Raw genomic sequence first — 13,210 nt, forward strand, 5'->3', positions numbered from 1 at the left:
TTCCCTCCATCTAGTAGTTCATGTAGTTTATGTTTTAGGTATGCGGCACCCTTCCCCAGTTTCTGTTGAAGCCAATACGGAAGTGACTTAAACTGCAATTCCTCGACTGGCCACCAGAAGGGAGCAGAATCTCATTGAGCTCCATGTTAAAATTCCCAACTTTACAACAGAAAACAAAACATGTTTACACCTTGGTACAAATTGTGATTTTGGTCTATTTTGGCTAATTTTGCCCTTCATGACAACTGTGAGGGGGGTGAATTTTTTAGAACTCATTCGTTTACATTATATAAAGTTCTGCAAAGTTAAAGGGTGTGGCCACTTTGAGTGACAGGTGAATAGCCGTTTGTCTGCTGTCTGTTATTTATCACGCTCTCAGAAAAAAAAGGTACAGTGGAGGTACAATTTTGTTCCTGGGGGAAAAAAACATAAATGTACCTTTAATGGTACACAATTGGTCCTTAGGGTACAATTATACCAGTTTTCCTCAGTTCGGTCCCAGTGATTCGCTGTCCTGCAAAGTTTGGTTCAAACCCTGAAAGACATCTATAGAAGCTCTTATTGGGAATTAACAGGTTTAGATGCTGATGTTTTATTGAAAAAATTTGGTCACCATTATGGTGATCATAATGATTTCATTAATAGTTGGGCAGTTTGACTTGGAATTTTAAGTAAGTTTGTGGTTTTGTTACAGCATAAACAGAACACATAATTGCTCAAAACAACAGAAGGAAAACCAACTGCATCAGGAAGAATAATGTTTGACTAATCATCACTGAATAAAAATTATAATAAATAATATTCACCAACGATACTTGCTTGCCACAGATCAGATGTTTTAAATATAGATTTTTAAATACATTCTAAAGGGGGGAAGTTTAGATGCACACAGATATCAAGAATCAGCATATGAATCTCAACAATGGTGACATACTTAATGCTGCAATGCATGCTGGGAGTCACACGTTTTATACTGTGGTGGCTTAGTAGGGTTGGAGCTAAACTCTGGAGGACGTCAAATTTCTAGGACTGAACTTGCCTATAGCCCTGACTTAGAGATCTTAAATGATCAAACATTTTTTATTTTTGTCACATTTGGCTGAATTCATTTAGTTTTATTCTGAGGCGGATACAGGCTTTCACTACACAAAAAAGCGAACCATTGTATTAGTCATATAGTGTATCTGTATATTAACCAAACAGTGAATCTGCACTAAAAAACTGTAGAGTTCGATTGAACACACATCAACAAATATAAAAACTACAAATCTGCTAGAGAAGGTTATCAAACTTCTTATCTAAAGCCATCTATGGGCAGTCAAGCTGATGTTGATGCAAATACATGAACAATACAGATGGAAATTTCTCTCAGTAAGTGCTTGGGGAAGCTCTGGTTGACACCTCTGTCATGCAGACAAACCTGAAATGATAGGTTGGGATTATCAGTTCAACTCCTACTGTGATGAAAAGGGCACGGTGAAGTTCACGACCACTCCGTGTAACTTGTACTGAGCCGCTGGGAGTACAGCAAGTGCCAGTGACTGCGGCCAAACTCCGGCGTCGAGTCAAGTTAAAGGACACAGGTTCATCAAGCTACATTGGCATATTTATATTGACAAATGCATACACAACCCAAGCACATGCACGCTCATACACAAAGCAACTCCCCCCTAAGCATGTCGATCATCAATCATCAACGGAGGATTTATGGAAAATCAGCTTTCTCAACGATAACATTAATCAACTCAGTGAAATTCCAGCACTACACCCGATCAAAGGTAGTAGCCTATATTGCATGTCAGTAACTGCATACGGTTTCTTAAAATAGTTTGGCAATAGACTTGGTTACTACTCTACAAATCACAACATAAAAGGTTGATATTCCATTCTCAGCACTGAGATCCAAGGAAGAAACCCAGCCATTCACTTCTGACCAGAATGATAAATTAGGAGTCACCGAGCTGTGGCAGACAGATGGAAAAGAGATAAACCTCTGCTGCGAGCCAAATGAGCCACTGAGAGAGGGAGGAGGTGGGGTGTTATGGGCTCGTATGCGTGTCAAAATTGCTCTACACTTCTGTATTGATAATACAAGCAATAAATCCACAGTTATGTAAATCATACATGCAATATAGATTTATTTGTTTATTAGATGCATTATTTCTGAATTAATATTAAAGTTATGTTAACGGATAGTTTTCATGTTAACTTTGATATCTGACAAAGAGCCAAAATTATAAATCTGACACTTAAAAATAATAATAATAATAAAAAAATGTCTACCCAGCTAACAACATTTTTAAAACATCGTTTTTTAAATCGAATTTTAAGGGAACATTCCATTTTGCCAACATTATGGGAATGTTACTTTTTAATGTTTTCTAAAAGTTCTGAAACAAGTAGTAACATAGAAAAAACTGACTAAAACATTTCAGGAGGGAAAAAAGTGGAAAGACAATAAATACCATTTGTGTGCTAACATTTGGAGAAGATTATTAAAGAACAGATGACTTTGATTAACGTTATTGGGAGATTTCATATGTTTTATATGTTTCTTCATATGTTTAAAAGAACTGTGCCAGAAGTTCTAAGAATGTACCCTGTTTACCTTAGCCTAGAAATCTAGACCCACCCTAGCGGCAGCAAATTTAATTTGCCCGCAAGTGTGGTAGCAACTCTCAATTCCTATCTGGGCTGTATTCCTCAGAATCTGGACGGCCCAATCACATCGTGTATAGAGTCGGTGGGCGGGGCCATAATGACGACGGCCGAGTTGCGTTTGCGTGCTTCTAGTAACACAGAAACTGGCGAACGCCGGCGGTCTTTCGAATCAGCTCTGCCCGCGCCTCCGGAAGACTTGGAGTTAAGCTTTTCTCTGAGAAAAGAACAGAGCGGCACGGAAGTCATTCTTAAAAAGGGAAGATGTGTTCAGAGTTTAGCCGACTGGATACGGCGAATATTTAATCAGTCAGCGAGCTCCCCTTCACCGTCGTTGCTCTGGTTGGTGTAGCGTTATCCTATCGCGTGCAGAGGGAGTTTGAAAGACAACCGTTTATCCCGCCCCTCGGATTGAGCAGTCTATGGTGAAGTTCCAGACCAATCATCTTGATGTGGGTCTGGCTTGTCAGGCTATGTTTACCTGAATTAGGGTAGTAAAATTTTTCCCACACTGTAAAAAATAAAAAATAAATGTTACATGAAAAAAATATGGCATACCATTCAGGAAATTATTGTATAATATAAAGTTTGAGTGTCGGCATTAAAGACTGAATATATGGAAAGAAGCTTGATTGTATGGTATGTGACTCTGAATTCGAATGTATGGAATGAAATTTGATTGTATGAAATAAAACTCAGTATATATGGATTGAAACTTGAATATATGCTCAAAATAGTCTGAATATATGGAATGAAACTTGAATATATGGAATGAAAGTCTGAAGTTAAATTCTGAATATTTGGAATGGGTTTCTGAATATATGTTCATATATTCAGTTTCATTCCATATACTCAAACTTCATATCATAAATACAATTATTTGCTGAATGGCATGTCAAACAAACAAACAACAAATAAATAAACAAATAAATAAATAAAATATTTTTCTCATGTTTTGACAAAATTAAAAAGTTATGTTGTTCAGATAACAAAAGTTTCAATAAACTTAAAATTAAGGCAACAAAGTTACTTACTTTATCAACAATATGTTTTTACAATATAATAATTAAAATTAATATATGAAAATAATTTGAATTATTTTAAAGTATTTTCTAATTAAACTGCACTAAATGAATGCATTACATTGACAAGATAACATATGCTCTAATGCCATTTTTGTACATTTGTAAATTGTTACTCGTATGTCAGTATATTGCCGTATGTATTTGCACAAGAAAACATAAATGTTTGTGTTCCATGCCTTTTATAATCAGCAGGTCATGAACATTCAAGCAGGCAGCCATGCTTCACCTTTGACCCTGGATGGTGGCGTACCTTTGGTCAAAGGCTCAGAAACGCACCTGCTTAAAAGGCCAGCTGCTTCTACCAGATATAACTTTATTGCAGACCATTTAACCCTCACTTTACTAATAAAAGATGCCTATACTGCATACCCGGATTGAATTTGACTGTTCCAAGCCTTGCTCAGGTTTCTTCCAAACCAGGATCATAATCATCCAGATAAAAGGCTATTCTATTTCTATTAAGTCTTATATTTAGAAGAAAAAAAGCAGAGGAAAATCATCAGTCACAGTGTCTAAGGGTTGATTACAAGGTATGTGTCTAATAGTGAACAAGTCAGATATTTAGTGAAAACTATAATTATATAGCATTTTAAACTCTACACATTAACAGCTAATAGGGCATATAGGAGCTGGCCCTTCACATCAAAATTACACTCATCTCCTCCTACTAAATAGCAGCTGCATTATGAAGACATAATTATGCCAGACTGCTATTAAGTGACATTAAGACTGTGATTCAGAGGAAAATAAGGTCACATCACCTATATTTACAGTATTTGCTTTCATTTAAAGGGGAGTAAGAGGTAAAAGCTAGTTGAAGAATAAATGAAATGATCTATCCTTTTCTTACGTATTTCCTATTCAAACATGAGGCTGGGGCAGAACAAATTATACATATTGTCCTTTTCTTTCTTTTTTTAACAGTCAGTTGCCTTTAGTTTATGTGCCTGCATAGAAAAAGCAAAGTAGGACATAACAAAATCCACCAATTTATATGCTGCTTGCAAAAAATGCTTAATCAGAGTGCAAAGCTACTTTTGAATTGCCACTAAAGGAGAGAAAAAATAGGGTGGTTTCATTCTACCAGGGGCTAAAGCTAACCGGCTAGACAAGCAAGGGCTAGGTAGCTAAGTCCTGCCCCCTGGTCAGAAGCATTACTATTTGCTATAAGGAAGATGGGACATTTTCATTGTAGGGAGCATTTTACTGAGAAAATGTATTTAGGCAAGCCTAGAAATCTAGACGCACCCTAGCGGCAGCAAATCTAATCTGCCGCGAGTGTCGTCTAGCAACTCTCAATACACTTCTGAGCTGTACACGCCAAACTCTGGTCGGGCCAATCACATTGTGCATAGAGTCGGTGGGCGGGGCTTAACATAATGACGGCTGAGTTGCGCTTGCGACTTAAGTGCTACTAGTAAACAGGAACTGGCGGACAGGGGTCTCTCGAAACACCTTTGACCGAGACTCTGGAAGACTTGGAGTTAAGCTTTTCTCTGAGAAAAGAACAAAGAACGGCACTGAAGTCATTCTTAAGAAGGGAAGATGTGTTCGGAGTTTTGCCGACCGGATACTGCGAAAGTTTAATCTGTCAAATAGCTCTGCTTCACCTCCGTTGCTCTGGTTGGTTGACAGAGTTTGAAAGACAACCGGACTGATCCCTGCCAATGGGGAGTTCCAGACCAAACATCTTGATGTGGGTCTGGCTTGTCAGGCTTTATTTAGGGGTATTGACACGACACTGTTTTCAACTTAAATTAACTTTGATTAGCTTTTTATGCGTTTGGGGCTATTAATTTAAACGACAATGGAATTTCTGGGGCCTTAAAATGCAAACTTTTGAAAATGGGTTTCAAAGTGCAAGTTTTTGAAAACAATCGTGTTCAGACGATAGCCGCATAGTTTCATTACTAAGTAACATCGCCAACTACAGGCCATGGCATGCATAAAACAGCGTTTTTAGTTGTTTTCGGTGATGTCATCTGTACATGCAGAACACAATTTTTAGTACATTGTTGTCATGTAAACGCACCCTTAGACACATGATAAATCTTTAATAGTTGTTTTTCTAGAAAATTACTTGCTAAAGCTTTTAGGAAGGCATTAGCGACCTCAAAGCGAACATACATTGAGACAAAACACTATACATTTGGAAATTATGAGGTCTTTAAGGTTAACTCTAAGTTTAACTCTAGACAAATGATCTATTTTAAAAAGCTTTTCATTTCTTCCTCAGTTCAAAGCACAACAGCATTTCTTATAGATCAAATCCAGCAATTACTAAATGAGAAGGAAACAGATTTTCCAGTGTCTCATTTTACCAAATTGACTGTTCCCTGGGCAACGTTTCATTGCTTAGCAACTGTAACATCTGATATAACATGCGTCAGAATAAATAAATCTAAAACACGACTTTCATACTTGGATTACTTGGATAGCTTGGATTTTACCTCAGAGCATTAAATCAAAGACTGAAATAGAGCAGTTGTCAAATCAATGTTTCATTCAAAAATTATCAAGAGATTTAGTAAATTAGTCAAAGACCATCTAACATCCCACTACATCACTAACTACATCAAGATATACAGTAATGCTTCTAATGATCAAAAATGAATGCATATGAATAAAGGCAGGTGTCCCACACATAGTAAATATGTTGTTGTTTTTTTTGTTTTTTTTTTACTTCTAGAATCATTCACTGTATCAGTAATGCACCATCAGGTTTGAGAACCACTTATCTAGCCAGTGTCATTAGTGACCATAATCATAATCCTATGCTATGCTCTGCCAAGTAATTTTTAGAAACTTTAAAAAGTCCTCTGTGCACAACATAGCTTGTGCCATACCACTGACATGCTCATTCTATAAAAGCTTCACCCATTCCTTTGTAAAGATTCCTGCGTAACACTGTGGGAAATACAGACAGATGACTTGGATGCCAACGCGCTGGTAACTAAGAGTCACTTAAAGTTCTTTCTCTTTGACTTCCTATCCTTCTACCAAAAATACAAAGGTGGCCAAAGTAATTTGGCTAATCATTAGAAGAATTATTAGCTGAAAGGTAACACTCCCAGCTCATGCTACAATGATAAATGTCCGTGATGGGGTCAGATGCTTGGTCAGAACTGCCAACAGTTCCCTTTGGCTTCTTCCTCTATGAGTAAACCATACAAGATGTATGCCATCTCCCAGCAAGCAATTTTGCATTTCAAAAAATTTCTACTTGCTGCCCAAAGACAGTTTAAGCTAAAACAAGGCAAAATTTGGGCTGTCAGTGAAAATGAATTAGATGTCTAACCATAGCCCAAGAATAGACTAGTCATCTAGAACATGAACATGTCAAAGAAATGAAACTAAACCCCTTGTAATCACTGCAGACTTTGCTTACACGATGAAACATCATACATCTCGCAAGTTATTTTGGCAAAAATGACATGTACCCAAATTCATCTTATTTTGGCTAGAACCGGGTAACTAATAGGCAAACTATATCGGGTCTAGTTAACTTGCTTGCTAGGCTTTGGGTCTAACTTGCATGCTAATCAAATTACTCCACAATTTGTTATTAGCATTCAGATTATATTTAAAATTGGAACAGGGCTACTACAATGGTGTTGCTCTTGTTCTAATCAGCCCACAAAAAAATAAAATAAAATCTAGCTGTTTGCTCAGTTTATTTAAATAAAATAGCCTGAAACAACACACATTTTTAGTTTTTTACTTAATTGCTATTTTACTCAATTTTTTGAATTTGAATAAATAAAATAAAAAATTTAAAATGTTAAGTTAACCTAAAACATTTGTGTTGGGACTGCATGAACCATGTATGTTGCACTGACTGAACTGGGCAGTGTATTTCTAGTTCCCAGCATGCTTTGCATAGGGATGGATCAGGAGTGTACATTTTGAAATTAACCAGTGTTGAGAAACGCTTTAGTGTGTTGCAAGTGTTGTTGCAACACACTAAACAAGTGTTGATGACTAATAGTTTTTATAGAATAAATATTCCTTGATTCCCAAATTCCTTCCAAATTCCTGGATTTAATTAAGTTCTTTCAACAGTTTATTTTTTTGAGTGAGGGTTTTTGTGAGGTCTTCTAAATGATAATATAGCAATGTTAAATAGACTCCCCTTTGCCTTTGGGAGCCAACAAATCCAAGCCGTCTCCATCAGAGCGACAGCTGCTGATTAAAACAAGCACCATGAATGGCAAGTAGAAATGGCATGACTTATCCTTGAACTTCAGTGGGAAACTAGAAACCTGCTTTGAGAAAGAAAAAAACAGCGACAACCAGCAGCTCACATTTGCTCAGGCCGAGTCGGTGGGTTAATCAGGTTTGAAAAATAGCCAAACGATAATCTGCAACATCAAAAACAAACATCCCATTCCAGCAGGTAAACTCAATTAGAGATGATTATCACATTTTTTTTGTACAATAGAGAAATGTCTTCAGGGGCAAAAGTCGGCCCACCATCATCTCGGGTCTAGCTGACTACTATCAGAAAACATTCTGCACAAATAACATCAATCTGTGAATACTGTAGGCCTACTATTAATACAAAACAGTTTGACCCTGAAGTCCCCTAGCAGTGTTCAGAGTTACTGACACATCAGCACTCCCCGTTGGGTTTTTGGCTTAATCTCCCTAAAGCCTCTAATGGCACGGCAGAATGAACAAATATTTAAATGCTTCAGTGGATACCGCAACGGCTAAAATTACACAGAAGGGGTCATGTCTTTTTTTTCCAATATTGTTGAAAAGTGTAAACAACACCTAGAGTGCCACACGCATACAAACGCGTGTGGACATTCAGTTCTATAACTAAAAAAACAGCGTCAAAGGTTGCAGATATCACATCCCCATAAGTGGCAAGGTGACTTCATCACAGACAATACCACTGAATCCCTCTCTAATCCAGACAGACAGAGTCTATAAATTATAACCTACACCTGTGGGAAATGGACTCCCTAAAGCCAGAAGAGCTTTAATGCTTTCATTCTCTATCAATGGCATTCTCCTGGCAAAAATGCATTGTGGGTAGTGACTGTCACTCAGCACTGGTCCTTGTTTAGTTACATAATACCACAGGATAACTATCCCGACATTTGAGAGGCAAACGCATGGATCGTGAAAAACAAGACGGCGGGGGCAAGGAGGACAAATATTGAAAACTGCTGAGTTCACTGCTGAGGCTGCAAGATAAAAATAATGTTGATGGAAATAACTCTATCTCTCGTCTTAAGCTTGGTTAAAAGAAAAGAGCAGGTGGGGCTTGAGACATTCCATGAGGTTGCCCAGAATCCATGAGAAGTGCCAAGATCAAGACGGCAAAGACAAGAGCTCCGCCCATCCCGCTGGCTTACCAATCAAAAGGTAGTGCCTAAGCGCACATGCAAATGTTTGCACATAAACAACAGTACGCCTATGTCAATCGGGCTGAGTTTCTCGATAATCAAGCATGCATTTCAAGGTTGACGGACATTTTGTACCCTGTGATCCTTTGCAACAAATACTTTTTTTCATCGGTCGCTCTGCCAAGACTTAAAAACAAAAGGTGCAGCAAGCTCATGCAACCTGGTCAAAAGCATAGAAAGCAGCAAAAAACCACTGTGTGCAAGTTAAACAAGACATTTGCATGTGCAAGCTCCGGTGTGAGCTTTCTTTACACACGGCATGCTCTTGCCAAGTGCAGGACTTGGTGTGCATTCAGAGCATTGCAGAGATTCATCTTCTTGCTTACCCCCATTAGTGAGGCTTCCACACTCTCTCAACGTCGCCGTCCAGGTGAAGTGACCCGGCTTACAGTAGCTGTACATCTTGGGATGGTCAATAGAGTCAGAACAAGTACAAAAGTATATAGGACAAAGAATAACACAAAGTGCAAGTATGTCCAGTATAGATTCCTGTCAGCTTCTACCTCCTCCCACTGCTTCTAACCCACTCACCGAGTCCTGAATTTAAGGGTCGCACCTGGCTGTTTTTTAAAAGCCCCCCCTCCCTTTTGGTCAAATCCCCAGCTGGATTCCAGCCTGACAAAAAGTAACAGAGGCAAATGTACCGTAGGGGCCAATGGAATGTAAATCTGTCCAGGGTGCACAAGTTGTCTAGGGTGGTGTGGTGGCTTTCTGTAGGGGGGTTGGTGTTGTGGTTTTATGCAGCTTCTTTAGACAGCATATGGCAGGGTTTATAAATGTGTGCGTCTGTGTGGTTGCATGGGCGGTAAACTCAGAAGCTGCCAATGGAGGATGTCCAAACTGAGTCTCGGCCTCTTGATGTGTCCGTCCACACCACACAATATGAATAGCATGCTATGCCAGGAATGCATGCGTGAAAATAAACCCTATTTACGCAAGCATGCAACAGGCCTCCTTTGATCGGCATGACACAAAAGCTAACAAGTATCACTGTGTCCACATTTAAGGTCACTTATTCTTAAGCTCTACTAAACTGCATCAGAACAAAACAGCTGTAAATCACCACCTGAAAACCCCCATTAGAATCAACTCGGCTGCCTAATTCAGACAGTGATGTTTAGCTGCAACAATCACAGGAACTTCATGTGGTGCAAGAATATTAGCCTACCAAGAAGGAAAGTGCACAAAACCGTTAGGCATGCATGAAAAGCTCGGAGAAGCATTTCTTGTAAAGACTGCTGCCTACAACTACAAATTTACGACTGCTTGGCCGTCTTCCAACCTTTTAATTAACACTTTACATCGGGAGAGTGACTTCTGCCTGCTGCAGAGCTTGTCAGAGGGCCAAATATCTACTGGTCTCTAGGTCTTCTTTTCTAAACCACTTACTTGCAGCCCTCACATTTTGCTCAGATGAAGTGTGGATTTCAGCTGAGTTTCATGTCTTTAGCTTAATACTCCAGCATACTTGGAGGCATTAAGTGATACACAACAGTGGTCCATACAATAAAAGCCATTGGGGTCCAATATTGTTTAGACCCCACTGACTTTCCAAATATATTTTTGTCTTTCAAGTCATAAAGATTTAGGACAACAAGGGTAGTGTAACTTGGTAACTTGTCGGTGCTGGAATTTTAAACATGTGACAATGCCAGTATTTTCCTTTAGCATTGTCCAGCATGTTCACATGCTCAACAAAAGTCTCTGATTGGCTACAATGAACTACGCTCTTACCCACAAGTTTACAGAGCATGTTCTCAAGACTCTGTCGCTATGGTAACAAAGCCGCTAAAACGCAATCTCACACAAATGAGCTTCTGTACTACTTGTGAAATTGGTTTCTTTTATATTTGTTATTAGTATTCTCCGCACTGCAAAATCCTTATGCATATATTGAACTATGTGTGGACTTTTGTAAAATACGAGACACGATCAAATCAATACTGGACACAATTTCTCGTGTACTTTACACAGGTCCACACATAGTCATTTTGCAGGACAATTCAATATTTTACTAGCTTAAAGGGGGGGGGGGGGGGGTGAAATGCTGTTTCATGCATACTGAGCTTTTTACACTGTTAAAGACTTGGATTCCCATCCTAAACATAGACAAAGTTTCAAAAACTAATGTTGGACGTTTGATGGAGTATTTCTGTGTCAAAAATACTCCTTCCGGTTTCTCACAAGTTTCGGAGAGTTTTTTTCGAGTATGGCTCGGGTTGACGTTAATAGATCGGAAGGTCCTTGTATGGGCCGTACGGGCTCTTCTCCCGGTAGGGTGCGCGCGCGCGTGACTAGAGAGAGAGAGGAAATGCACGCCCATAAACACTCTCAGGTGCAGATCCAGTCGATCCAGGCGCCGCGCTCCACTTTTTTCCTATGGGCGACTTCAACGCTTCAGCACAGCATTCCGGGAAGGCAGCGCTGCATTTGACCCGATTTGAACGCAGAAATGACTGGAAGCTTCACAACATCGCTTTCAGTCGCGTCGCAAAAGTGGATCTCCACTGTTCACTGCTGTCAGGACTTTACCAACTCATACCAAAGAAGTGTGTTTTTGACGGAGCGGTCCCAGCGATAAAGGTTCGGTCCTGCTTTGGAAGCAGCCGGTGAGTAAAACTGCTTCAAATGTCTGTGCTGTTGGCTCGTCGCGTGAGTAAACATCAGTAAACGACACGATCGCGTGCTTCGTCATTCAAATGCGCTAACGGACTCTATTGTTGTTCTATGTAAGTTATAACGTTACACTAGTCTGACGTGCAAAACCGTTTTGCTTGCTACTGCTAAGGTTTAGTCGCATTCAATAGTCCATAAACCGAATCATGTCCTCATAAACTGTGAGTAAAGACACACAAATGTTGACAGGCCACTAAATACAGTACATACCACAGAGACGGACGTCCTGTGTTGCTGTTTCTCCTGTTCAATTTATTTCAGCCTCCGAATGATTCTGGATCATTATCTGTATTAGCTGAGCTCGATAGCCATGAGTTTCTCCACACTTGAGGACATCACCGCTTTGTTCGCAATCGTCATTCTTAAGCTCCGCCCACACAATACGCCTCCAGGCACTCGTTTTTTTCCGGAAAGACTCGGTACAGCCCATATTTCTTTTATAAATATAATAAAACTAAAGACTTTTCGGAGATATGAAGGATACAATAATACTCTATAGGTACTCAAGATTGACATGAGATTGACTGAAACTGAGTGTTTCACCCCCCCCCCCCTTTAACTTCTTAACTAGCAAGCTGCTAACTGTTTGAGCCTTGCTAGCAAGGTTGTGCAACCATTTAGTATATAATTAAGAATGCTTTCTCAATTGCAATTCAATTCTTGAATATGAATTGAGCGATAGCGAGCGAACAATATCCAGAAAAACAACTTAAATATGAATGCAGGAAGAAGAATTACAATGAATGGAAAGTCAACTAAATTAATTTTAGGGACAGACAGATAGATAGATGTAACATTCATAACTGTAGAATATTGAAGTTCTTTTACCATTGCAAATGAGACCATGCATGCATAATCAAAAGTTGTGTTTCTGCTGCTTCAAGAGCTTCCAAAAGGGAGCAGAAGATAGTCTTGACAGGCATCCAGCTTCAACGGTACAAGCATGGGACCTGAGGCAGATTTTGTAGCTATTGTTTATCTTTGAGAGGGGCAAAATATATAGAGAGAACTCAAGGTACACAAGCTGGCTCGAGAACAAACAGGAGGTTGAAAGGGCTTATGAAACCACAGGTCCAGTATAGCCAGCTGGGTAATGGGCAGTTTAATCCCAGCACAGGCAGGCAGGGCGTAATCATGTTTTCTGAGGATACATTTGCGCAGACCCCATCAAGTCCCTCAAAAAGAGGTTTAGCTTCATCTCTAAAACAACGGAGAGCACTTCTTCTCTTTCTTCTTCACCTTCCCTGTGGCATCACTCTCCTTAGACAGTGAACAGCACTTCACTTGTTCTTCCAGCATTTTGAGCACAAACACGTTAAATAAGTTATCAACCCGAGTGATGCAGGGCACCTATGACAGACTTCTATGCCAAGT

The 13,210-nt window shown here is 39.4% G+C and overlaps 1 protein-coding gene across 2 annotated transcripts in view; it reads right to left on the reverse strand.

The window, feature by feature from the left end:
* The window catches only part of LOC137065088 (cytosolic carboxypeptidase 4), a 217,664-nt gene that overhangs the window by 189,659 nt on the left and 14,795 nt on the right, over positions 1 to 13,210 (reverse strand). The window contains exon 1 of one of the 2 annotated variants that reach the window (XM_067436653.1): positions 9,487 to 9,623. The exons of the other annotated variant lie outside the window; for it this stretch is intronic. Within the exon in view, the coding sequence (XP_067292754.1) occupies positions 9,487 to 9,562 (76 nt within the window). The 5' untranslated portion in view covers positions 9,563 to 9,623. Of the gene's footprint in view, positions 1 to 9,486; positions 9,624 to 13,210 lie in introns of those variants that run through there. 2 annotated transcript variants of the gene reach the window in all.

The sequence above is a fragment of the Pseudorasbora parva genome, chromosome 25 (genome assembly GCF_024679245.1).
Source record: "Pseudorasbora parva isolate DD20220531a chromosome 25, ASM2467924v1, whole genome shotgun sequence".
Taxonomy (NCBI): Eukaryota; Metazoa; Chordata; class Actinopteri; order Cypriniformes; family Gobionidae; genus Pseudorasbora; species Pseudorasbora parva.